The sequence below is a fragment of the Peromyscus leucopus genome, chromosome 5 (genome assembly GCF_004664715.2).
Source record: "Peromyscus leucopus breed LL Stock chromosome 5, UCI_PerLeu_2.1, whole genome shotgun sequence".
In the NCBI taxonomy this organism is placed as follows: Eukaryota; Metazoa; Chordata; class Mammalia; order Rodentia; family Cricetidae; genus Peromyscus; species Peromyscus leucopus.
Window position 1 is genome coordinate 127805633 of NC_051067.1, and position 24742 is coordinate 127830374.

The 24742-nt window shown below is 45.2% G+C and overlaps 1 protein-coding gene across 3 annotated transcripts in view; it reads left to right on the forward strand.

Annotated features, from left to right (window-relative positions):
• Positions 1-19599, forward strand: part of Gnpat (glyceronephosphate O-acyltransferase) — a 28760-nt gene extending 9161 nt beyond the window's left edge. The window contains exons 3-16 of one of the 3 annotated variants that reach the window (XM_028889778.2): positions 1018-1194; positions 1930-2059; positions 5901-6028; positions 6459-6534; positions 7337-7488; positions 7605-7735; positions 9131-9354; positions 12125-12367; positions 14119-14198; positions 14771-14911; positions 15839-15938; positions 16016-16109; positions 17057-17118; positions 18880-19177. In XM_028889778.2, the coding sequence (XP_028745611.1) occupies positions 1018-1194; positions 1930-2059; positions 5901-6028; positions 6459-6534; positions 7337-7488; positions 7605-7735; positions 9131-9354; positions 12125-12367; positions 14119-14198; positions 14771-14911; positions 15839-15938; positions 16016-16109; positions 17057-17118; positions 18880-18923 (1782 nt within the window). In that variant the 3' untranslated portion in view covers positions 18924-19177. Of the gene's footprint in view, positions 1-988; positions 1195-1929; positions 2060-5900; positions 6029-6458; positions 6535-7336; positions 7489-7604; positions 7736-9130; positions 9355-12124; positions 12368-14118; positions 14199-14770; positions 14912-15838; positions 15939-16015; positions 16110-17056; positions 17119-18879 lie in introns of all 3 variants that reach the window. The other 2 variants (XM_028889780.2, XM_028889781.2) reach the window with 2 other exon arrangements.
• Positions 19600-24742: the final 5143 nt, after the last annotated feature.

Below are 24742 nucleotides of genomic sequence, written 5' to 3' on the forward strand. Positions count from 1 at the left end.
CAAGGCTGGGCCATGACCCAACTCTCAACTCTTGCTCTTCTCTCGACCCCATCTTCCTCCCTTCCTGGTTTAAAACTCCAGAAGAAATCCCCCACTCTCTGTTGTTTTTCTTGATGGATTGGTTTTGTTTATGAGCCAGTTTCTCAGACTTGCCTAGAACTCATTTTGTAGCTCAGGTTGGCCTCAAGCTCTGGGTCCTTCTGCCTCTAGCTCCCAACTGTAGGGATTTCAGACTTGAAGGACCACACCTGGCCCAGGAAAGCTTTGTTGTTTGTGTTTCTTTATTTTGTACGGGTTTCTTGTTTGAACTTTCATCTCTCTATTTTCATCCACACCTTCCAGTTCCTCTGGCTTCTTCTTTTCTCCCCTGCCCCCTGCTGTTTAGTCCTTGGGTGACTTGGTAATGTAGACTCTTTGTTTGCCGAGTCACTGTTTGAGATAATCTATTGAATAAAAGGAAGGGGCACTGTAAGAGGTGATTGTTACCCAGCCCCTCCTTCCTGGGCTGTCAACTGAGGACAGATAAGGAGTAGATAAGGGATGTGGCAATACTGCACTCGTGTGTGTGTGTGTGTGTGTGTGTGTGTGTGTGTGTGTGTGTGTGTACGTGTACACAGACCAGAGAAGGTCAACCTTGGTTGCCATTTCTCAGGTGCCATGTGGATTCTCTTTGAATTTCTAGCCTTTAAACCTGCTTAAATTGAATCATTTTTCACTGAACATGTTGGTGTACCCCTGCAATCCTCGAAATCAGTGGGGGGGGGGGGTCGAGGAGTAGGAGGATGGTGAATTCAAGGCCAGCCTGTGCTCCATAGAGAAACTTCACCTAAAGCAGGAAAGAGAATGACTTAACATCATTTACTGTGTTAGTGAGTTGGGTTAGGTCTAGTCAAGAAGAGCACACACTGTCTTAGAGTTACAGCAGAGGGTCAGTTTGGAATTATTCACGTTGGTTTGAGTGAAAGGAGCTCTGGTTTCTGTTTTTCAGAATTCATCCCTGCTCTGCCTTCCTTTCAGCTTTCCAGGGAGTCCCTTACATCTGTCGACACCCTCCGAGAGGAGGCCACTGCAATCTTGGAGGAAATGAGCCACAAACTTCGTATGGGAGCCATCCGGTTCTTTGCCTTTGTCCTGAGCAAAATCTTTAAACAGATTTTCTCAAAGGTGTGTGTGAATGAAGAAGGCATTCAAAAGGTGAGGATCACTGGTACAGACATTCTTGTCCTCTGGTATAGTTGATTCTGAGACATCCCACTTGGACTGAATGCTGAGGGATGGGGGCGGCGGTTATGAGGCATCCACTGTGGGCCCAGGGGGCATGCTGTCAGCAGCTTGTCCTTCCTTAATGTCAGACTTACAGGCTTCCAAGTTAGTCGAGTAAGACTTCTAGACCATTTGTGTCACATGTTCACAGGTTACAAAAGTAATAGAAGGAATTTTTAATCTGCACTCATAGAGATTCTTCTCTAACATTTCCTTTACCGTCTCCTATACTGGTGTGATTTTCCTGTAAACACATGTTCTCTTAGGATATGGTGGTCAAGGTCAATTAACTTGGTTATAACACATGTGACCTTACTGCCAGCTCATCACTTGCCCCGGTTTTACTCTGTGTTGCTTCCCTGCTTCCTTAGATGTCTTTATTTAACTTATTTATTGACAGGATCTCTAGCTCGTATGAACTAGATCTCTTGAACTCCTCATATAGCCAAGGTGACCTTGAGTTTGTGACCTTTCCACCTTCATTTCCCAAATGTCCCAAATGCTGAGATAACAGGCCTGCACTACCTCAGCCTCTCAGGTTCTGGGATTGCAGGTGTGAGCCACCGTGCTCAGCCATGATTTACCTTTCTGTTTTCTGATTTAAGCTGTGATTTTAGTGACATGACAACTAAAATTCTTGAAAACCTGACTTTTTTTTTTTTCAAGCTACAACGAGCTGTCCAGGAGCACCCTGTAGTCCTGCTGCCCAGTCATCGGAGCTACATTGACTTCCTCATGCTGTCTTTTGTTCTGTACAACTATGATCTACCTGTGCCAGTTATTGCAGCAGGAATGGGTGCGTGCATAGTCTTCCTCCACGTTTTTAAACTATACAGACTTGGCATTCTAGGGTGATGATAAGGGTACCAGCTTTCCTGGGCTCCTGTCTCCCATGGTGGGGTGGCCTAATTTGGACCCTGTGTTGTAATCCCATGACTGAGCAGACATGGAGAGGCCTCTGTACACATGGGTTCTTTGGTTTAGATTTGAAAAGAGAGGCTGTCCCACCTTGTCATATTTCCTGCTTTTTAAAAGTTTGATAATATAGTCCAAGTGATCATTCTAGATCACAAATAGATATGGGCTTTAAAAAAAAAATGCTCAGTTTTTGTAAAATACATGTAACGTGAAGTCTTGGCTTGTTTAAGTGCAATCTTAGAGGCACTGGGTGCATTCCTATTGTTGCACCTCCATTGTTCCAGTCTGCCCCAGAACCCTTCGCGTCTTGCAAAACTGACACTTACTAACCAGACACTGTGCTTTGCTTTTCTCCTACCAGAGGCAGCCACTGTTCCACTCCCTGCCTCTGCAGCCACACACTCTACATACTTCATATACTCGAAATTGCCAGTATGCACCCTTCTGTGACTGACTGATTTCATTTAGCATAATGACTTCAATGTTATAGCTTGTATCTGGATTCCCTTCCCTTTTAAGGCTGAGTAATAGTCCACTGTATGGACGTACCACATTAATTTTATCCTTTAACCTATCTGTGGACACTTTATTTGCTTCTGTCATTTGGTTATTTCAGGTAACTGTAGCTGGAGAGTTTCTCTCCAGGTCCCGCCAAGCCCTCGCAGTTCTGCAGCCCGTGTATAAAATAAACACACAGACACTTATATTATTTAAACTGTTTGGCCTAATGGCTCAGGCTTCTAGCTAGCTGATCTTATATCTTAAATTAACCCATTTCTATTAATCTATAAATTGCCATGTGACTCGTGCCTTACCGGTATCTTAACATCTTCTCATGGAGGCTGTTGGTAGCGTCTCTCTGCCTCAGCCTTCCACTTCCCAGACCTCTCCTCTCTCTTTGTCCTGCCTATACTTCCTGTCTGGCTACTGGCCAATCAGCGTTTTATTTATCAATCAATCATCCACAGCATCTTCCCCTTTTTCTTTGTTTTCAAAAAGGAAGGTTTTAACTTTAACATAGTAAAATTATATATAACAAAACAATTATCAAGCAAGAATTAGAGTTAACAATATTTAGTCTATTTATAATATCTAGTCTATTTGTATTTGGTAAAATTAAAGAAGATATCCTATCTATCTTATATTTGTGAGTCTAAGGTTTTATATTTAACATCTCTTATCATAACTCGAAATTATAACTATCTAGTGAACTACGTCAAAGACCTCAGAAGAATAAAATATTACCTGAGAAATGGGAGAAGGACACAAGCAACTTTCGGGAGTCTTGCGAGAGTAGACAGAGGCAGCTGGTAGCCTGGACAGTCATCCAAAGTTTCTCTATAAAGTTGGGGCATCTGTTTTTAGCCCACAGGCCTAGAGTCTCTCAGTCACTTTTCTCTGTGTCCTGTAGAATGTCTGGCAGTTTCCTCTGCGAAGCAAGAACCTGAAGGACCATTTTGCCAAGCAAAGTTCAGTGGTCACCTTCCTATGGGTTCTGCATGTCCAGTTGATCAAGCAGTCCAGGCAGGAACAGTTTCTTGCCCAAATGGCTATTTTTGCCAAGAAGAAGACACTCCATATAGAGTGTCTTTTGATGCCCACCCTCCTCTCTGAAGTAAATTGGTGCTGCCTTTCCTCACTGTGTCTTAGTTAGGGTTACTGTTGCTATGATGAAAAAAAAAAAAAGTTGGGGAGGAAAGGGTTTATTTTGTTCCCAGTTCCATGTAACAGTTCATTATCAAAAGCAGTAAGGGAAGGAACTCAAACAGGGCAGGAATCTGGAGGCAGAAGCTGATGCAGAGGCCATGGAGGGCTGCTGCTTACTAGCTTGCTTCCCTGGCTTTGCTCAGCCTGCTTTCTTATAGAATCCAGGACAACCAGCCCAGGGATGGCACCATCCACAATGGGCTGGACCCTTCCACATTAATAACTAATTAAGAAAATACCTTAAAGCTGGATCTTATGGAGGCATTTTCTCAATTGAGGTTCCTTCCTTTCAAATGACTCTAGCTTGTGTCAAGTTGACACAAAACCAGCTAGGACACATTGTTATGAATGTGAGATTTAAAAATATTTACTTATTTATTTTGATGCTGGAAATAGAACCCCAGGCCTCAGGCATGCTAGACAAGCCCCTCTGTTATGGATGCTGTTTCCACGAGTGCTGTGGACATGGGAGTACATACATTAGTTAGGGTTTGTAAGCTGTGATAAACACTGTGATCATAAACTGCTGGAGGCCGTGGGAATATACAACAGATGGCAATTAATAGTTCAGGTGTTAACCCGTCAGAAGAGTAACCCTCTGATGGAAGAATCTCCTCAGCAAGACTTACAGGACCATAGACTGAAAATTGGTTTCTTCTGTCTGTAATTTCTCTCATGTGCCATTACATTTCTACCCTAAAAACTGCTATGGGTATTTTTCCCATTGCTTGTGTTTATCTCATGAAAATATTTCATCTTTGGGCATATTTATAGCTGTGGATGGTCAGGAAGATGACTTTTGCTTAAGCTTTATAATTTTTATTAATAGAAATAATACTAGGATATTTTTCATAACTAACATAGGAAAGTGACAGTATTCTCAGTCACAAAGACAGCTAATTTTAGACTTAAGAACAAATTCAAAACAGACTAGCTACCCCTGCAAATAAAACACATAAGGACAAGTTCCCAAGTGTCAGGCATGGAGCAACTCTGGTAGACATAACCCCCTGTGGTAATTGACTTTCTACACGTACTCCTTATCACTCAAGGCTTAGCAAACCAACTGTTTATTGTATACCTAAGAAAAAAGTTTCCTCTTTAAATTTCCTTAACTCCATGTTCTGCCCATTAATATGTATTTGTTCCAAATATACAACTCTAATTCAGGTAAACTTTTTATCTAAAAATATTTTATTGCAGTTGGCCACTCAAAAACAAATTATTGATCCAAGATTAATAGATAAAGCTAATTCCTAAAAAAGGCTATTCTTTTGTCATTACTCAAATTCAGAATATTTATTCACATTCAACAACATCATGTCAGAGAGTGGCTGAGGAGATTGGCCTTCTGACGTTCTTGTCATGTTGTCTGCCATTGTGTCCCCGATGGCTTGTAAATACCATGGTGACAAGAGAGGTACAAGGTCTCCTCCCAGCAGGTATCTGGCTCAGAGTCCCTTACATAATCCTACTAGATGGCCTTTGTTTTCATTTTTATTTTTGTGTGTATGTGTTGTATGATTGTGTGTACATGTGTGAGGATACACATATATATATGCATGTGAGTGCATGTTTGTGTATATGTGTGAGCATGGGGCGAGGGATGTAGAGCAGAGGTTGACATTGAATGTCTTCTTCTATTGGTTACCTTATCTCTAGAGACAGGGTCTCACTGAACCTGGACAGGCTCACTGATTCGGGTAGACTGACTGGCCAGTGAGCTCTAGAGATCTTGTCACTGGTTCCCTTCCGGCTCTGGAGTACACTGGAGGAGTGCGCGGCCATGCTCTGCTTGCCACGTGGGTGCTGGGAATGAGTTCAGGTCCTCATGCTTGCGTGGCCGACACTTGACACTGAGCCCTCTCCCCAGCACCGTTCTGCTGTTCTCCTGGAGTTAATCTCACAAGTATAACTATTGCCGTCACAAGGCACATGTCTTGTTCATGAACTTCTCAAGAGTGTTTACATTTAGATCTTTGTTCCCATATTGCCCCTACCTTGTGTTTTAGACTTCCTGGGAATGAAATTGGTCGGTGAGCTACTCAGGATGTCTGGAGCCTTCTTCATGCGGCGCACCTTTGGCGGAAATAAACTGTACTGGGCCGTATTCTCTGAATATGTGAAGACCATGCTACGGGTAAATGCAGGTGCTCCAGGGACCTGGAGCTGCAGAGCAGCTATCTTGCTCTTCACTTATGAATAGACCCCTAGCTGTCTTTTCCCCTCAAGGAGCATACCAACTCCCAGTGGTCCCTCATCTGAGAGGCGTCCTTGTTAAAATGTTGCTGTGAGTGGTGTTTGTTCAAAGGGCAGAGGGCACTTGGGATAAGGAGTCAGAAGAAGCCATTTCTTAGGCTGGGGATGTGGTTTAGTGGTAGAGTGCTTGCCTAGGAAATGAGAGGTCATGGATTCAGTCCCAGAGTGTACACATACACACACACACACACACACACACACACACACACACACACACACACACACGGGGTGGGGGCAGGACACAAAAGAGGCCTGTGTTATTTTGAGAGTAGACAATGGGTTTTGTGTATTTGTTGTGTTCTCTTTTAAAGAATGGTTATGCTCCTGTTGAATTTTTCCTCGAAGGGACAAGGAGTCGCTCTGCCAAGACCTTGTCTCCTAAATTTGGTAGGTCCCTTGTATATTAGAAGCCTATAAAAAAGCCCCAGACCTCAGGTGTGGTGTCACTCTGGCTGCCAAATAGAACTTGATACTTCTTTGACAAGATACTGTTTTCTTTGTAAATAGAACTGTTTCCTTCAGTGTAGTTGGTTTTGGACACTTTGGATATCTTTTTTTTTCCCCCTGCCTGGGAATGGGATTGGACAGAAGCATAGAGAATCAGAGCACTGGGCACAGATAGCAAGAGCAGACCCAGCCTGTCATCATTAGGGTAATTTGGGGCTCCCCTGGAAAATGGATTGCAGTTGTAACCTTCATGTATATTTGGTTTGATTTGTTTCTCAGTCAGTAGCCCATGCTGGCCTGGAACTCACTGTGTAGCTTCAGCTGGCCTCAGACTTGCTGCCATCCTCCTGCCTAAACTTCCTGAGTGCTGAGATGATAAGTGTGAACTGCTATGCCCAGTTTCTGTCAGTTTTGGGTGAGTTCGTGAGAGGCAATAGCTCAGATGGTGTGGAAGGAAGGCTGGCTGTATATGATGCTGGTTTGACTTCCTGACTGGGTTATTTCTCCTTTCATTGTGGGGTCAGTAACAAGACTGACCACCAGCTGGGCAATGACAGATTTTATTCTTGAGCAAGAATGGGAGATGTTGGAGACAGATTTAGGATTCACCTTCTAAATCCCACAGGTGGGAGGCTATAGGTACAGTGTAGAAGGAAGGAGGGAGATTGATATATTATTTTTGAGTCCTTGTGTGCCCTGCTCTTCAGTGTACATGGTAAAATATTTCTCCCTGTGCTTACAGGTCTCCTGAATATTGTGATGGAACCATTTTTTAAAAGAGAAGTTTTTGATACCTACTTTGTCCCAATTAGCATCAGTTATGATAAAATATTGGAAGAAACTCTTTATGCCTATGAGCTCCTAGGAATTCCTAAGCCAAAGGAATCCACCAGTGTAAGTGAAGATAGCCAAACTTGATTTTCTTTGAGTGTAGAGAATACCCTGGCTTACACATCCACTAATTTGCAGATGTACTCCTGTTTTCTTTCTCCCTCTTGTGATGCCACCAGGGGCTGTTGAAAGCTAGACGGATTCTCTCTGAGAACTTTGGAAGCATCCATGTGTACTTTGGAGACCCTGTGTCACTGCGCTCTCTAGCTGCAGGGCGGCTCAGTCGGAACCCCTATAACTTGGTGCCAAGGTGCAAGGCCTGTGTTTTTAATACCTGACACAGAAATGAGAAGTAAAACCCACAAGTGTGAATCGGGACACTTGAGTTGACGGCCTCTGAGACCAAACTTTGGCTTGCCTGAGCTCTCCCAGCAAATTGCCAGGGAAGCCCTGGCAATTACATGTTCATCATTGGAAAGCTTCAATTAAAGAACCTCATGCTTGAAGCCAGCATGGTGGGGCATGTCTGTAATACCAGCCCTCAGGAGGTGGAGGCAGGAGGATCAGGAATCCAAGGTTATCTTCAGCTACACAGCAAGTTTGAGATCAGCCTGGTTTACTTGAGACCCTGTCTGAAATAGCAAACAAATAGAGAACTGTTTGCTACACCCCTCCCCCAAAGTGCTCACCCATAAAACACAAAAAGATAAGCTATACACTGTGTGTGTCAGTGTGTAGCCAGATGATTGGTCATCCCCCCGGGCTCCAGCTTAACAGTGAGGAGAAATAGCACCATTGTTCAGAAGCTCACACACAGGGATGGTGGACATGACCACAGGGTGGCCAGTGTGTCCAGAGCACTGCTTTAGACCCTAGGAAGAAGTCCAGGGTCTGCAGCAGTGAGCAGGACAGTGCCCCTGTTCTCAGACACACTGGGTTCTCTAAGCGTTCAGGGCACAGATAAGCATCTGTGTTTGTATTTTTCTTTCAGTTAGATTAATTGATTTATTTTGTATGTTTGTGGGTGCATGCAGGTTGCCAGGCTTGGCAGCAAGCCTCTTTATCCACTGAGCCATCTCACCAGCCCAGGCATTTGTGTTTTCTTAACTTCAGGGAGTCCCCGGGGGAAGTAAAGCAGACATACCCTATTCCCAGTTAGCCCCTCAAGTGGCACTGTAGCTCTCGCAGGTCCCTGGCAGTGAGGTGCGTGGCCAGCAGCCTCGCTTGTTCCTCCAGAAGCAGATGTTCGTCATTCACTGTCACAGAGCCCTGGCCAGTTACTCCAGTGCACGGCAGCCTCTTGGCTGTCACCTCCCCTTGAACTACCTTCTTCCATAGCTTTGTGGAACCCCTGCACATTTCTGCTACCAGAATGGGCAGCGGAGATGCTGCCCACGTGGCTCTTGGAGTGCAGACCCATGATCCAAGCAGCTGTGCTTGTGACAATGATAGGTTCTGTTTTTAAAGTAAAAAAGAGGGGCTTTGCTTGCTTTTTTTTTTTAATTTTTTAAAAATATTTTTAATTTTTTTATTTCAACTGCATACTTTGGAGACATGGGCAGGTCACACTGTGAAGCTAGGGAATGCTGCTAGTATGTGGTCTGAGAGAATTTGGTTGGCAGAAGCATGGCACGCCTTCTGGTGGGGCCCTGGCCACCGGCGTGTGGGTAGCTGAGCTGTCGCTCTTCTGTGCCCCTCCTTTCAGATGCATCCCTCAGAAGCAGCCCGAGGATGTACATGCCTTTGTCACTGAAGTCGCCTACAGGATGCAGCTTCTGCAAATTGAAAACCTGGTTCTGAACCCATGGCTTCTGGTAGTTGCCATTCTACTTCAAAACCAGTTATCCATGGACCTGGACACCCTGGTGGAGAAGACTCTGTGGCTGAGGGGCATAACCCAGGTGTTTGGAGGGTTCCTGCTTTGGCCTGGTATGTCTATGGGAGGCACGTGGTTCGTAGACTAGCCTTTCCTTTCCTAATCTGAGACCCCGTGAGGGATCTCCTCGAGAGTGATTGCCCGTGTGTTGACTCACTCTGGAGACTAACCCTCTAGGACTGCAGGGCTATTTCCTTGACAGCTCCAGACAGAGAATAATGATGTGAGTCCTTCCCCGCCACATCCACTTCTTTTTAATTAACGTTTGGAGGGGTTGGTGTGTGTTTACCCATGTATGGTATGCATGAGCCTGTGGAGGCCAGAGGTTGATGACAGGTGTTTTCACTTTTGCTTCAGTTTTGGAGCCAAGGTCTTTCAGAATGTGGAGCTGGCCAATTTGGCCAGGCTGGCTAGCCAGCAAGCCCTGAAGATTTTCTTATCCTTGCCTCCCCTGTAGCTTCAGCTGGGATTACAGGTGTGTTTTACTTCCTCAGACTTTTATGTGGATTCTAGGAATCAAATGCAGGTTCTACTTGACTGACTGAGAGGCAGGGTCTCACTGTACAGCCCAGCCTGGCCTAAAATTCACTCTATAGCCCAGGCTCATCCCAGACTTGGGGCAGTTCTCCTGTGTCGGGATTACAGACATACCCAGCAAGTGTACTGTTTGCTACAATGTATCTAGTTGCTTTTAAAATTATTGTTGGGAGATGGGAGGTGTTGAGGTCAGAGTACAGCTTTGTGGAGTCAGTTCTCTCCCATCACCTTTATGTATGTTCCAGGGACTGAGCTCAAGTTTACTGAGCTTGTGTGGCAAGAGCCGTTACCCACTGAACCATCCATTTCACCAGCCCCAGGGTTGGTTTTGTTGTTTTCAGTACAGGAAACTGAACCTAAGGCTTTGTGTATGTTCTGTCCACTGAGCTGCAGCCTCAGTCCTCTTTAAAGCTCATTGGGTTTGTAGCCTGGCTGCTTTCTAGTATGCAGCTAAGGGCTTTCCCTAGCTCTCTAATACTAATTCAGTGAGCAAGCATGCCCATCACCTCAGCACTCAGGAGGTGGAAGCAGAACATCAAGAGTCCAAGGGCAGCCATGGCTACATGAGACCACGTCTTTATTTAACAAAAAAAAAAAAAAAAAGAAGAAGAAGAAGAAGAGCTGGGTAGTGGTGGTGCACACCTTTAATCCCCAGCACTTGGGAGAAAGAGGCAAGTGGATCTCTGCAAGTTCCAGAACAGCTAGGGCTACACAGAGAAACCCTGTCTTAAATAAAATAAAATAAAATAAAATAAAATAAAATAAAGCCGGGTGGTGGTGCCTTTAATCGTAGCACGCAGGAGGCAGAGGCAGGCGGATCTCTGTGAGTTCGAGGCCAGCCTAGGCTACAGAGTGAGTTCCAGGAAAGGCACCAAAGCTACACAGAGAAACCCTGTCTTGAAAAATCAAAAGAAAAAAAAAAAGAAGAAAAAGCTAGGTGTAGTGGTGCATACCTTTTAATCCTAGCATTCCAGAAGACAAGGGCAAAAGCAGATCTCTGTGAGTTCCAGCCAGCCTAGTCCACATTGCAAGTTTCAGGATAGCCAGTGCTACACAGAGACCCTGTCTCAAAAAGAAAGAAAGAAGAAAAAGAAAAAGAAAAAAAAAAGAAGAGGAACAGATCAGTAAAAACTTCACTGGAGAACCAGGGAGGTTCAGTGACTAAAGGTGTGTGCCACACACAAGCCTGGCACAACTTGGATTTAGTTCCCAGAACCAGGTCAACAACTGGGCATGGTCATGTGCATCTGCAGTCCCAGCATGCTTCCCATCCAGATGAGAGGAGGAGGAGGAGACAGGAGAATTGCTCACGGGCCAGGCAGCGGGAAGAATGCTCAGCACTTGGGAGCACTTGGAGTACACAGTGCAGAGTAAGAGTAGAAAAGAGACCTGGGCTGGAAGTGTGCTCAGTGCTGAGGAGCCCTTGATGCTCTCACAGAGGATCCAGTTCAGGTCCCAGCACCCACGTGGTGGCTTTCAGCCATCTGTAACTCCAGTTCCAAGGGATCACACCCTCTCTTCTAGCCTCATCAGGTACTGCACCCATGTGGTATGCTTATATACAGGCAAAATACTCATATACTGAAAGTGTAGAGACCCTGCCTCAAAACAGAGTGGGAAGACAAAAACCGAGTCCCAGAATTGTCCCCTGACCTCTGTGTACACACCATGTCAAGAGCGTGCACATACGCACCCCTCATTGGAGTTATGGATACTATGCTGTGAATTTCGGGGCTTGGGGGTGGGAGCCTTTCCCAGTACTTAGTATAAACTGAAAATCACAGACATTGCAGCTAGAGTGTAATCACTGAAAGACCAGCTCATGATTTTTAGCCAAGCACCTCCCAGTTCACAGAAGTGGACAAGCTGACCTGGGTCTCTCCTGGTTCTGGTAGGATAGGGCACTGTGTGATGGTGAGCTAGTGCTGTGGTCAGTGGGATAAGCCTGAGTGCTGTGGACAGCCCAGGGCCTGAGAATCCTTGGGAAGAACTTGGCCTCGGGGATTTTGGAGTTATGGCTTTGGAAAGGAGATCTTCAGAAGCTGAGGACAGATGAAGCTTGGCTCCTGGATGAGGAAGTAGTGGTGGGGCAGGAGCTGATGTGTGACTTCCGATAGTGCGGCGGCGTGTTAGAAAGCTGGCTTTTCAGTTCCGAACAGAAGGGGCGGGGGGGGGGGGGGGGTGTTTGACCATAGGAGTCTGCTGCCTTGGAGCCTGTAGGTTCTGGGAAGCATGGTGGAATTGGAGGCTGCCTTCTCATTGAGTTCACTCTGCTGCTCTCTGTAGATAACCAGCTTCCTGAGGAAGTGATCCAATCCAGCATCCTCCTGCACTCCAACCTGGCCAGCCTTGTCAAAGACCGGGTGGTTCTGAAAGTGAACTCTGGCAGCTCAGAAATGGTCAATGGACTTGTGTTCCAACACACCACCCTCCTCATGTGCTCGGCCTACAAGAACCAGCTGCTCAACATTTTTGTCCGTCCGTCCTTAGTAGCTGTAGCCTTGCACATGACACCTGGGCTCAGGAAAGGTAATTTTCTTGGAGCATGGCCTTGAATTTCCAAAGAGGCCAGGCCCCCTAGTTCCAGAAAGGGAGCAGCATTGAAGCCCTGTTAAGTGCAGCCCCCCCGCTATAATAAAGGAGGCTGCCCTGCCTGCTTACGGGTCCAGAGTGGGAAAGGATCGCATCAAGTGGCTTAGCCCCAAATACTCAGGTTGAGGCAGGAGGAGCTTCCAGGAGTTTAGGGCCAGCCTGGACTATGGAGCAAAACAGTTTCAAAACAACCAAAAGAGATAGTTCAGTGGTTAAGAATGTGTCTGTTCTGTCAGAGGAGCCAAGTTAGTTTCCCAGCACCAATGTTAGACAGATTACAACTGCCAACAACTATACTCCAGGAGCCCTGACACCCTCTTCTGCTCTCCATGGGCCCCTGCACACATAGGGCATACACACATGCACACATATGAATAAAATGAAAATAAATCCTTAAGAGAAAAATAAAACTTCAGAACTGGAAAGACCTAATGACTTCCTAATCAGTACTGTACTTTTGGGCTGGGAAGATGGCTTAGTGGATAACTGTTTGCTAGGCAAGCTTGCTTGCTGAGTTGAGATTCTTAGAACTCATGGAAAAAGCTAGGGGTGGTAGCATCTATATGAAATCCCAGCATTCCACAGGGAGGCGGGAGGCAGAGAGCGGAGACCGGCCCCTAAGCTTGTGTACCAGCTATACTTGAGGGTTCAGCTCAGCAGCAGTCGAGAGGCTCTGCCCACAGTGAGGTGGAGATCAAGAACCAACTCCTGAAACTTGCCCTCTGATTTCCCATATGCGTGTTTGTGGCACGCATGTGTCCTTAAACATACAATAAACTAACACCAGCTGTGCCTTTTATAAATAAGGGCGATTAGGTCCAGAGAGTTCTGTAATTCCTAGAGAGGCTCTGCACTGGGAACACCATTGTCCAGGTGCTGGTCTGATGCAGTTTCTGCTGTGACACCCTAGCAGAGGCAGATAGGACACCTCCACCATCACTGTACAGCACAGCGGTATCAGATCACAGCGAGTTGAAATGAGTTATGCAGACTGGGTCTACCCAGATCTGCCTGAGGATCATGGGGCCCCACCCCAGAGAATCTTCTTCAGTTGGTCTCAGGGACACACCGTGGTCTTTGTGTGTATGTGTGTCTGGTGATTGACTCAGGCTTTCACACAGAGTGCTAAGTGTGTGTGTGTATGTTTGTGTGTGTCTGTCTGTATGTCTGTGTGTGTCTGTGTACATCTCTGTGTGTGTGTGTGTGTGTGTGTGTGGTGATTGACCCAGGCTTTCACACAGAGCACTAAGTCACAGTGAAGAAATGGTAACAGAAAAGGGGAAGTGCTGTGGGATAGTCTTTCTGTATGCTGTGAATATATGTTGCTCCCATTGGTTAATAAATAAAGCTGCTCTGACCCTATTGTAAGACCAAAAAAAAAAAAAAAAAAGGGAGAAGCTGGGAAATCAGGTCCCTTCCTTCTTTGCTCAGAAGGAAGTCCCTCTTCTGAGGAACGTCTAAGGATGGTGACATCATGCCCATTTGTAGACTGAGGGTTTTGAGGCCTTGTTTAATTTATATTCAGCCCTTTTAAACTCTGCTGGCCTGTAGTCTGTCCTTGGGATAAACTAGGGTTGGCTTCACTTCCTCTAAGGACTCAGTTATCTCCTTGTTGCACACATACACACATTTGAAGGGCTACAGAGTCAAAAGCAATGTCTTAATGTTGTAAAATGGGTTCTTTCCAGAGGATGTCTTCAGTTGCTTTTCCTTCCTACGCAACGTGTTTTCAGATGAGTTCATCTTCCTTCCAGGAAACACACTCAGGGTAAGTTCTGACAGCTCAGAGCAGGCATGCCACAATGCATGTTCCAGAAGTGACAGATGAGGATCTCCAGCATGCTTCAGCACAGCAGCCTATTTCCTCTGAGAGTGGCCTGCCTGGCAGTGGGACAGCTGTGTGGTCTGTGGGTTTGCTGGTGTGGGCAGAGGCAGACAGAAGGTGCTATAGGTTTCTGTGTGCTATGCTAAGGAGAGGCTTTCCCTGTGCTCTGGCAGTTGGGGTGGGAGAAGTGAGGGCTGGCAGGGTTTGAGTCTAAGTCCACTTGTGGCTATTTTCTGGAGTTGCTATTAAATTTAAGGAAGTGTTGCAGTGCCAAGTGAAGAACATCTGGTGTGTGTGTGTGTGTGTGTGTGTGTGTGTGTGTGTGTGTGTGTGTGTCCTGGGCCACTGTTTCACAAACACTGTATGTTTACATGTTTGAGCTTTGGCTCTTGAATGTTGGACCAAATGCTCCCAGCTTCGGTGAATAGTCAGGCGGCTCTGGGGAGCTGTAGGACTAGAGATGCTGAGGGTACACAGACCAGCATGTCCATGTGTCCTCCCCTTCCCCTTTCTAGGACTTCGAGGAAGGCTGTTACTTGCTGTGTAAAACTGAGGCTATACAGGTGACTGGGAAGGACATCATCATCACAGACAAAGGGAATGCTGTGCTAGAATTTCTTGTAGGACTCTTTCAACCTTTTGTGGAATCATACCAGGTATGTGAAGTTTGCAAATCCTGCATACCCCCATGTCAGTATTGTAAGACTTTCTTCCTGAAATTATTTCTGGTGTGAAGAGTGAGCATGTGCAGGTGAATAGTGGACCTAGAGAGCTAAGTTCCATGTCTACTTAGGGACAAGCAGGAGGAGCTGGGCCTATCATAGGCTGAGGGTAGCACCCCTGTGAGCCCATGATTGCCTCAGAACTACAGTCATGCTGTGTCTTCCTGTGTTCTTTGTATGGCTCCGTGTTGATACATAGTGGTCGCTAAGTGAGCACAAGACTTGAATGCCTTCTCCTTTAATGTTACTGAACACTCATTCTGCTTCTGGGGGGAACAAGAGCAGGATCCTGTTCCGACAAACCAGGAGAGGGCACAGAACTGGGTTTGGATGCTGTGGCAGGATTCCAGGGAGGGAGGGAATTTGAAATGGTGGGGTATGCCAGCCTTTCAGAAAAGAGGCATCTGTGTCTCTCAGCACTTTGCTTATCCCCTGGCTCTGAGCACCTGTGATGGTGGTGGATCATAGTAACTGTAATCCCAGAGGTGTCCACATCCTCCCACAGTCTAGCATGGAATGAGTACTTGATAAACTGGAAATCAGCCAGTGCTTGAGGACCTGCACTCTGTGCACTCAGAAAGAAGGGCAGAGTCAAAGACAGTAGGTCCTCTCTCCCTAGGCAGCCCAAACTGGAAGTGATTGTCTTGCAGTCAGCTGAGATGAGAAATTAAACTCTTACCAAATGTCATTTCAAACTGTCCCTTTCTAATTGTAAGAGCTGCTGGAATCAAAAGAGCTATCTATGTTAGAAGTTGCAGACCATGGAGGGTGGTGTTCTTAAGGAGGGTGGTGTGTTCAATGTGTTCTTATTTTTGGCAATCTCCTTTTCTCTGTTCCTTTCATTCTCCATCTTGAAATCAGATACTTTCCAAATACCTCTTGCATGAAGAAGAGGCCTGCTTCACTGAGAGACAGTACTTGGTTGCAGCTAGGAAGTTCATCAGTCAGCTTCTGGATCGAGGTCAGGCACGTCTCTGTGGGTGGTGGCTTCTCAGCCGAGAATAGGAATGATTGCTGGCCCTCTTCCCCTCTTTGCAGGTGCCTCTCAGTGTTACGATGCCTTGTCTTCCGAGCTGCAGAAAAATGCCTTAGCAGCTTTTGTGAGACTCGGGGTGGTAGAAAAGAAGAAGGTGTAAGTACCGGGTGCTAATGGGGTCAAGGTGCGGAATGGCACTGAAGCCGGAGAGCCAGCGACACAGGAATGTGTCCTTTAGGAAGTGTGCAGTGCCACGCGTCCCTCCCTCTTGCCCTCAAGATCAGTGCAAGTTTCCGGGGAATCCACACGTCACAAAATTAAGAACGTACTCTAGCCCAGGTTTGGCTTGACCTCAGACTGCATTTCCTAGATTGATTAATTACAGAAAAGAGCATAGGGTAATTTAGTGTGTACATGCACATATATGGATGGAGAGGGACAGAGCTTCTTATTGAATGAGTATCCCAGTGATAAAGCTGAAGCCAAACTCCTAATTGTATCTTATGTGGTCAGAAGGTAGGTGTGTGTGTGTGTCTGTGTGTGTGTGTGTGTGTCTGTGTGTCTAGAGCAGTGGTTCTCAATCTTCTTAATGCTGCAACCCTTTAATACAGTTCATCTTGTGACCCCAACCATAAAATTATCTCATTGCTACTTCATAACTGTAATTTTGTTACTGCTATGAGTCATAATGTAAATATCTGATATTCAACCTCTGTGAAAGAGTCTTCCAACACCACCTCCCACCCTGCCTCCAGGGGTCAGGACCCACAGGTTGAGAACTACTGGTATAGAGTCTCCTCAGTGAACAAGTATTTTGAAGCCAAACTCTCGTCATTGTGTATCTCGTGTGGTCAGAACAGGAGCAAGAAGCCTGTTTCAGCTACTTCAGACTGGGGCTGTTGTTGTACCTGGGCTGTGGTAGAGCACTTGCCTACCACGTGTGAGGACCTGGAATTGGTCCCAAGGCCTGAAGGAATAAAAAGTAAGATTCATGACACAGACCTTTGGCAGTCCCGTGATAGGATATACAGTTAGGAAGAAGTTATAGTGAAAAGATGTCTCTGTCCTAGTTCACACAGTAACCCAGCTTTTCTTCTCTTTAGAGATAGTAACTATGTGTTTAGTGTGAACGAGCCTGCCACAAGCAAATTAGAAGAAATGCTCGGTAAGTACAGCTGAATAGGCTTAGACCCATTTTCCCTATTGTGTAAGTAGACATTAAGGTATGCTGTGGCATGAGTATTCTTATGGAAGGAACAGCTGTAGATTCTAATATAAACAAGCTGAGTATAGGCCAGAATTTCCTTAAGGAAAAGTGCCAATCACGGCACTTGGTAGATGAGGCAGGAGGACTGCCATGAGTTCAAGACCAGCTTTGGACTGCATAGTGAGTACCAGGCCTTCCAGGGCAAGACCCTGTTGTAGCTGTAGTTTGTTCCGGTCCCACCTGGGCCTGCAGCCACTCAGACCCAAATAAACACACAGAGGCTTATATTATTTTCAAACTACATGGCCTAATGGCTCAGGCTTCTCACTAGCTAACTCTTACATCTTAAATTAACCCATTTCTATAAATCTATACTTTGCACATGGCTTATGGCTTACCGGTACTTTACATCTTGGTTTTTCTAGTGGCAGCTAGCAGTATCTCAGCTCTGCCTTTCTCCTTCCTCTCTCTCTAGTTGGAATGTCCCGCCTAACCTTATTCTGCCTCACCATTGGCCAAACAGCTTTATTTATCAACCAATCAGAGCAACACACATTTACAGCATCGACATTCCATAGTACCCTGTCCTAACAAAACAAACGAGGTAGAGGAGGGGGCAGGGAAAAAACAAACAGGTGGGCGTTGGGGAGGAGTGAGAAAGATGGGAGACTTTAAAATGGTAGGGGGATCAATGCTGTGTGCACTGCTTACAGTTTTAAAAGAGCAGACTGTTACAAGGCCAGAAGGGAAAGAAAGTGCAGCACAGAGTGTTAAGTAAGAGGACACTGTGAACTCCAAATGGGCAGTGCTTACAGCAAGGCCAGCTGCTCAGGCCTCCTCTCCATCAGCACAGCCAGCTGCTCAGGCCTCCTTCAATTGTCATGCATCCTTTGTGTTCAGCTCTGGTGAGGAGGATTCTGTCCTGGCTCAGACTTTTGTTTTTCCTTTTTTAATAAAGGATTTTATTTTATCTGTATGGGTATTTTTACCTGCATGTATATATATGCAGCACATGTATACAGTGTCCATAGAGGCCAGAAGAGGGCATTGGATTCTCTAGAACCAGAGAGCTGTTTTATGTCTAAGTGCAACAAATGTTCTTAACCACTGAGCTGCCTCTCCAGTGCTGCCCCGCCCCTTTTTTGAGACAGGGTCTCTTTATGTAGCCCTGGCTGGCCTCAAACTCACTATGTTTGTAGACGAGGCCAGCCTCAGACTCACAGAGATCTGCCTGCCTCTGCTTTGCCCCCTGTCTCCAGTGCTGAGACTAAAGGTGTGCGCTATCATACCTGGCCTTGTTTTTGTTTTCTGAGACAAGGTCTGATACTGGATCCCAGGTTGATCTAGCCTCACACTCACTATACTCACTCTGTAGCTCAGAGTGGCTTCAAATTCATGGCAATTCTGTCTCAGTTACACCCATCTATGGTGATGTTTACTATTCCTCTGAGGTCTTGGGTACTCTGGGTGAATACACTTTCTAGTACGTGATGGAGCTAAGAGCCCTCTGGATGCTGTAGGCTGAGAAAGAGGAACATCTAGAAAAGGCAGCCACTGGCTTTGTAAAGAAAGGTCAGTAGAATCCAGAGGAGCCAGCTAAGTGATCAGTGAAGGTCTCAGTGTTTGCAGCTTGCCTTGCAGAGTGAACTACGGCCTTACTACAGAGCTATGGCAACAAGCAAGACCACCATTATCTCATTAGCTGTCTCTTTGTCTTAGGTTGTAAGACACCAATAGGAAAACCAGCCACTGCAAAACTTTAATAATCATGAAGCAGCTGTAGAAAGCACAGTTCCATAGTGACAGTCACAAAGGACTTACTTTGCCACACATGGGCATCAAGAGGAGGATGTGTCTTCTATCTCCCTGAGACCTTGTGAGCCGTGCTTCTGCCAAGAGGAGGAGATGACCAGTGAGAGCATCAGTGTGATCTTCCTGACATGACGACTGCGGCACTCATGTCAACCTGTGTGTTCTGAAATAAAACAGTTTTTGGAAAACATTCTTGGAAAGCAGAGCTCAGGCCCCATTCACTGCCACTCAGTTTCCACACATGCTCCACTTTCAGGCCGACATATGAATATGATAGTATAACAGCAGCTTTGACCACTCACCTGTGCAGGAAAACACTGAAGAGGAGACACAGGTGAGTGTCCAGCCCACAGCCTGAAGCTGGGAGCCTGAGCATGACAAGAGAGTCCTCTCCTGAGCTCCCTGAGGGTCCCAGTCAAAACACAGGTGCACTAAGAATATTGCATATGGTTACCTTTAGTCTGTGTGGGTCAGGTGCATATAAAACAAAGGAAGTTCATGTCTAGACTTAGGCCAGATCTCTGAGACATTTTGTTTGGGATCAGCAGATCTTCCAAAATCTAAAAAGCAGCACAGTTCACTGTTCTTTGTCAGTGCATTCAATAAACTGTTCTTGCTGAAGAACAACAAACAGCTTTAAATCTAACACACTTCCTTCCATCAGAAGCATTTGGATAAGGGACTCAACCTATATCTTAGAGTTTTACTTTAATTAAGTTGCCTCAAACAAGTACAAATTTGACAGAAGTGTGTAATAAATTATCTAGTTTACTTTAAAATTTACACCCAGTGGTTTTATTAACAAATTGAACTAAGTGTGTACAACAAAGAGATGCTTACATGATGTGCCATGAATGCATGGAGGGAAGAGGAGTTTAATTAAATGGGATAGCTCTTCAAATTAGTCACTCTGGAAGTGACCGAGGACCCCGCAGCATTGGTGGAACTATAACGGGGTGGGGCTGAGTAATAGAGGAAAAGACTATGGGTGTGTGTAGAGAGAATTGTGGGCGCAAATAGGTCCTTGGGGCTGCCAGATTGGAAAGCAGGACCTGCAGAATGCATCTAGCCATGAATTTCTTGTTCTCTGAGAGCTGAAGTCCAAGATCAAGGTGCGTCCACAGTAGGTTCACCTTGGCTTTGGACGTGGCTGCTGACTCTGTGTGACTCAGGACCTCTTTGTCTACCCACAGAAAGTAGGCTGGATATGGTGGTACATGCTTGGATTCCCAGCAGGATTGTGAATTTAAGGACTCTTAAGAAAAGCCGGAAATGACCACTATCGTCATGAGAGGCTCTCCCTCATCAGTATATGAATCTGGGTTCTAGTTCAATCATCAGGGACAGGCATTTGAAAGTAAGACCCAAGGAAGGTCACTGAAAAGCCCACCCAGTGTAGTCCTATCTCTCCAAATTCCCCAGGTGGTGCATCTATTCCAGAGCCTAGGACAGCCATTGCACTGACCCACAAGTGACAAACAGGCCATTTGGTGTCATTTGCTGCTTTGGGAAGCTAGAGGGGATCCCTGCATGTTGAAGTGAGCAGTACCATTGAACAGTGATCCTGGCTGTGGACTCCAGGTCACAGCTCTATCAGCCACTGTCACTTGCCACATCTCAGCACACCATTCTGCTGAAGTGAGCTGAGCTGTGCACCAGCCACGTGCTGGCCTTGAACTCACTTGGGATCCTGACGACTCAGCGCTGAGATTACAGGCATGCACCACCATGCTGGTTTATGCAGTGATTTTGCAGTGCTGGGGACTGAACTCAGGCCTTTGTGCATGCTGGGCAAGCACTGTACTGAGCCTTATCCCCAGCTCAAAAAAGGATTATTTGAAGTATATAAATCTGGGGTTGAAGAGATGGTTCAGAGGTAAGAGCTCTTCCATTGGACCTGAGTTCAGATCCTACCACCCATATTGGGTGGCCCACAATGCCTGCAACTTCAGCCCTGGGAGATCTGACACCCTCTTACGTCACCACAGAGACACACATTCACTTTTTTTTTTTTTTTTTTTTTTTTTTTTGATAACACACTTTCTCCCAACACTCATGAGTTGGAGGGGAGGGGAGCTCTGTGAACTCAAGACAAGCCTGCTCTTAAAAAAAAAAAAAATCTCGGGGCTGGCGAGATGGCTCAGAGGTTAAGAACACTGGCTGCTCTTCCAGAGGTCCTGAGTTCAATTCCCAGCACCCACATGGTGGCTCACAACCATCTGTAATGAGATCTGGCTCCCTCTTCTGGCCCACAGGGATACATGCAGACAGAACACTGTGTACATGATAAATAAACAAACCTTTAAAAAAAAAATCTCACCACAATAAGGCTACTTTTTAATCACAAAATGAATAATTATGATTGTTAGAAACAAATTTTCCTGTATTATTGGAGAGAATACACAACTTTCCCGATCATCAAATTTGGCAGTGTTTATCTAAATTAAGAAAGGATAGTTGTCTGGGGTTAGGTCGACATCACAGCAAATGAACCAAAAAAGCATCATGGGTAAATACGGGACCCACTCTGTTACCTCCGGGAAAATGGTGAAGAAAATTGAAATCAGCCAGCATACTACATTCACTTGTTCCTTCGGTGGCAAGACCATGCAGAAGAGATAGACCTGGCATTTGGCCTCATGGTTCCTGATGAAAACTGACAAGAGGGACTCACACCTACTATGCCATACCTGCCACAGTCAAGTCTGCCACCAGAGGACTGAGGAGGAACTGAAAGGCTAGTAGAAGCACTACCATTGGAGATCACCCCCTCAAAACAGATGGGTTAACATATGTAACAAAAAGGGGACAGTTTGGCACAGCAACACCTAGAAATAGATTATATACATATATTCCCATAAATAAGGAAAGGTGCATACATATATATGTATACACACATCTATCCATATGTAAGCTTTTCCAGGTTTTTAGAAATGTTTTACATGTGCATGTGCATGCACACGCAGTACCCAAAGAGGCCAGAAGAGGGTGTCATTCTCTGAAGCTGGAGTTACGATTTTGCTTACTGGAAACTGAACCTTTGTCCTCAAGAGCAGTAAGTGTTCTTAACCACTCAGCTATCTCCCCCAGTATCATCATTATCGTGTGTGTGTGTGTGTGTGTGTGTGAGAGAGAGAGAGAGAGAGAGAGAGAGAGAGAGGGGGGGGGGGTGTCTTTCTACATAGTCCTAGCTGTCCTAGAATTAACTATATAGACCAGATTGGCCTCGAACTCAGATCTGCATGCCTCTGCCTCCCAATAGCTGGGACTAAAGGAATGCACCAACCACTACACCTGGCTTTGTTTTCAGGCAGGGTCTCACTGGATAAGCCCTGATTAGCCAGAGATTTTTCCTTCTGCCTCCTGAATGCTGGAATTAAACATGTGTGCCATAAACTGGGCGTGGTGGCGCACGCCTTTAATCCCAGCACTTGGGAGGCAGAGCCAGGCGGATCTCTGTGAGTTCGAGGCCAGCCTGGGCTACCTAGTGAGCTCCAGGAAAGGCGCAAAGCTACACAGAGAAACCCTGTCTCGAAAACCAAAAAAAAAAAAAAAAAAAAAAAAAAAAAAATGTGTGCCATCACATCCAGCTGGAAATATTTTCAAGTCATAAGCCCCTGAAGCTACCAGAAAATGAAAAAACATGATGTATTTAACTATGGAGACTACCCCATCACAGAAAAACCCCAGGGAAGTACAGTTAACAGTGAGGAGGAGATGCTTTGAAATACTAGAGTGAATAAAGCAAGAAAGGGACTGTATGAATTCTGTGGGAGGGTACACACAGTTTGTCAGGGTCACCTGGCAGAGACTGTTGGGGCTTTCCACAGGGTGAGGACCCTGCTGCTTTCCCTTACACACCTCTCCCAAGCTCTGCAATCCCTTCAAGCAGGTCTCTTCCAGACATGCCCACAGCACACACTGTGAGAAACTGCTACATTTGAAAGTACATTGTTTCTGCTGAACACCGCTGGTTTTGTTAACTTTGTCCTATTTTTAAACATAGGAAGAGACCAGCAACATGAAGCACAGCATTTGGTCCTTGAACTGTATAATGGCTTCCTTATTTTCTACCCACTGTTGTGAGATTTTCCTCAGTCAGCGATCTGCAGGTAGCATAAAACTTGACTTTTAAAATTCTGACCTTGTACACCTGAAATTTCCCACTCAAGGATATCCTAAAAAACTTGGGCTTTCTAGGGCCTGGGTTGTTGCTTTAAATACTTGCTTAGCATAAGGGCCTGGGTTTAATATCCAGCACCCTCAAACTTAAAGAAACTTCATTTATTCTCAATTCTGACAGTATGCAAAATACTTAAAAACATCTAGTAGTTCTCTGTCCTCCCCACATAAATAAAAGTAAAAGAACATAAGAATACTGAATAAATATAAATAGAGCTGCCAGGCATGGTGGTTCGACACATCTTTGTAATCCCAGCACTCTAGGGGCAGATGCAGGAGGATCTCTGAGTTCACTGCCAGCCTGGTCTCCATAAACAGTTCTAAGCCAGTCATGGCTAGAGTGAGACCCTGTCTCAAAATAAGTACATTTTATAAAATGTTGTAGTAGCAGTTCTATCCAGTGTGAGGACACTGTAAAGCTTTATTTTATCAGACAGTATAGACGACTTAATCTCACAGCATATCAAAGTATACAGCAGTACTTTCATCGTCTACAGCAAGCCCCAGGTTCCAATCCTAGCTGAGATTGCAAGGTGCAGGATGAAAATGCTGGTAATCTATTGACAGGCAGCATCTTATCAGAAATGACTGAGCACTGAGTGTCAGGAGGCTTTCATCGGAGACCAAATTCCCAACTATAATTAATCCCACCTGGTTCCTGGTCTATGCCGTTAGTTTTGAAGCAAACAAGAAAAGGTAATTAATGTTGAAGTGGGGTATCAATACGAATGGAACTATTACTGTACCAAATGATCCTTCAAGCTTTAGAACTTGCTTGGAGTCTGATGAAACATGGAGTCAGAGGAGCTCTGACCCCATCTGAGGAGGGCAGTGAATTCAGGTTTCTGACACCCAAGGTAGATCCAGTCAGCTTACTGCACAGATTTCCCAGATTCCCTCTGCTACACTGAGGAACACATTAGCCCATTCTTAGCATAATAAAATTCTCTACTTACATTTCCATAAAGATACAGCCATTTATTATTATGTGAGGAAATACATTGGCATTCTTACAGCTCTATGCCCTAAGAGAGCTTTCCATTCCCCACACTGTATTCATACAGAACATTTCATATATTAAATTCCAAAAGGTACCAAATAATCATCACAACAGCACAATTCCATGAAATTCAAGTTTCCAATGATCTTAAGACAAATTAGTATTTTTGTTTGGCTGGAACATCATTTATGGTCATGTAGAAAATCCTAACAGAGCCTGGCATAGTGGCACAATCCTTTAATCCTGGCACTTGGGGGGCAGAGGCAGGAAGATCTCTGTGAGTTCGAGGCCAGCCTGGCCTACATTGAGAGTTCCAAGACAGCCAGGGATATATAGAAAAACCCCGTCATTTAAAAAAAAAAAAAATCCTAACATGAAAAAAAGTCAGTAAAAATCTGCAATGGTGATTTCCAACTTTTTAAGTATGTAGAGCTTAAAAAAAAAAAAAAAAAAAAAAAAATTGGTCTGAAATGAGTTAACTAAGCCAAGGAGTTTTATAACCCTAAATCACTGCAGAAACCATTTAAGGTTTTACATAATACTACCTTTTTTATTCAGATAAGGAATAACCCTTAGAATCAATGGTAT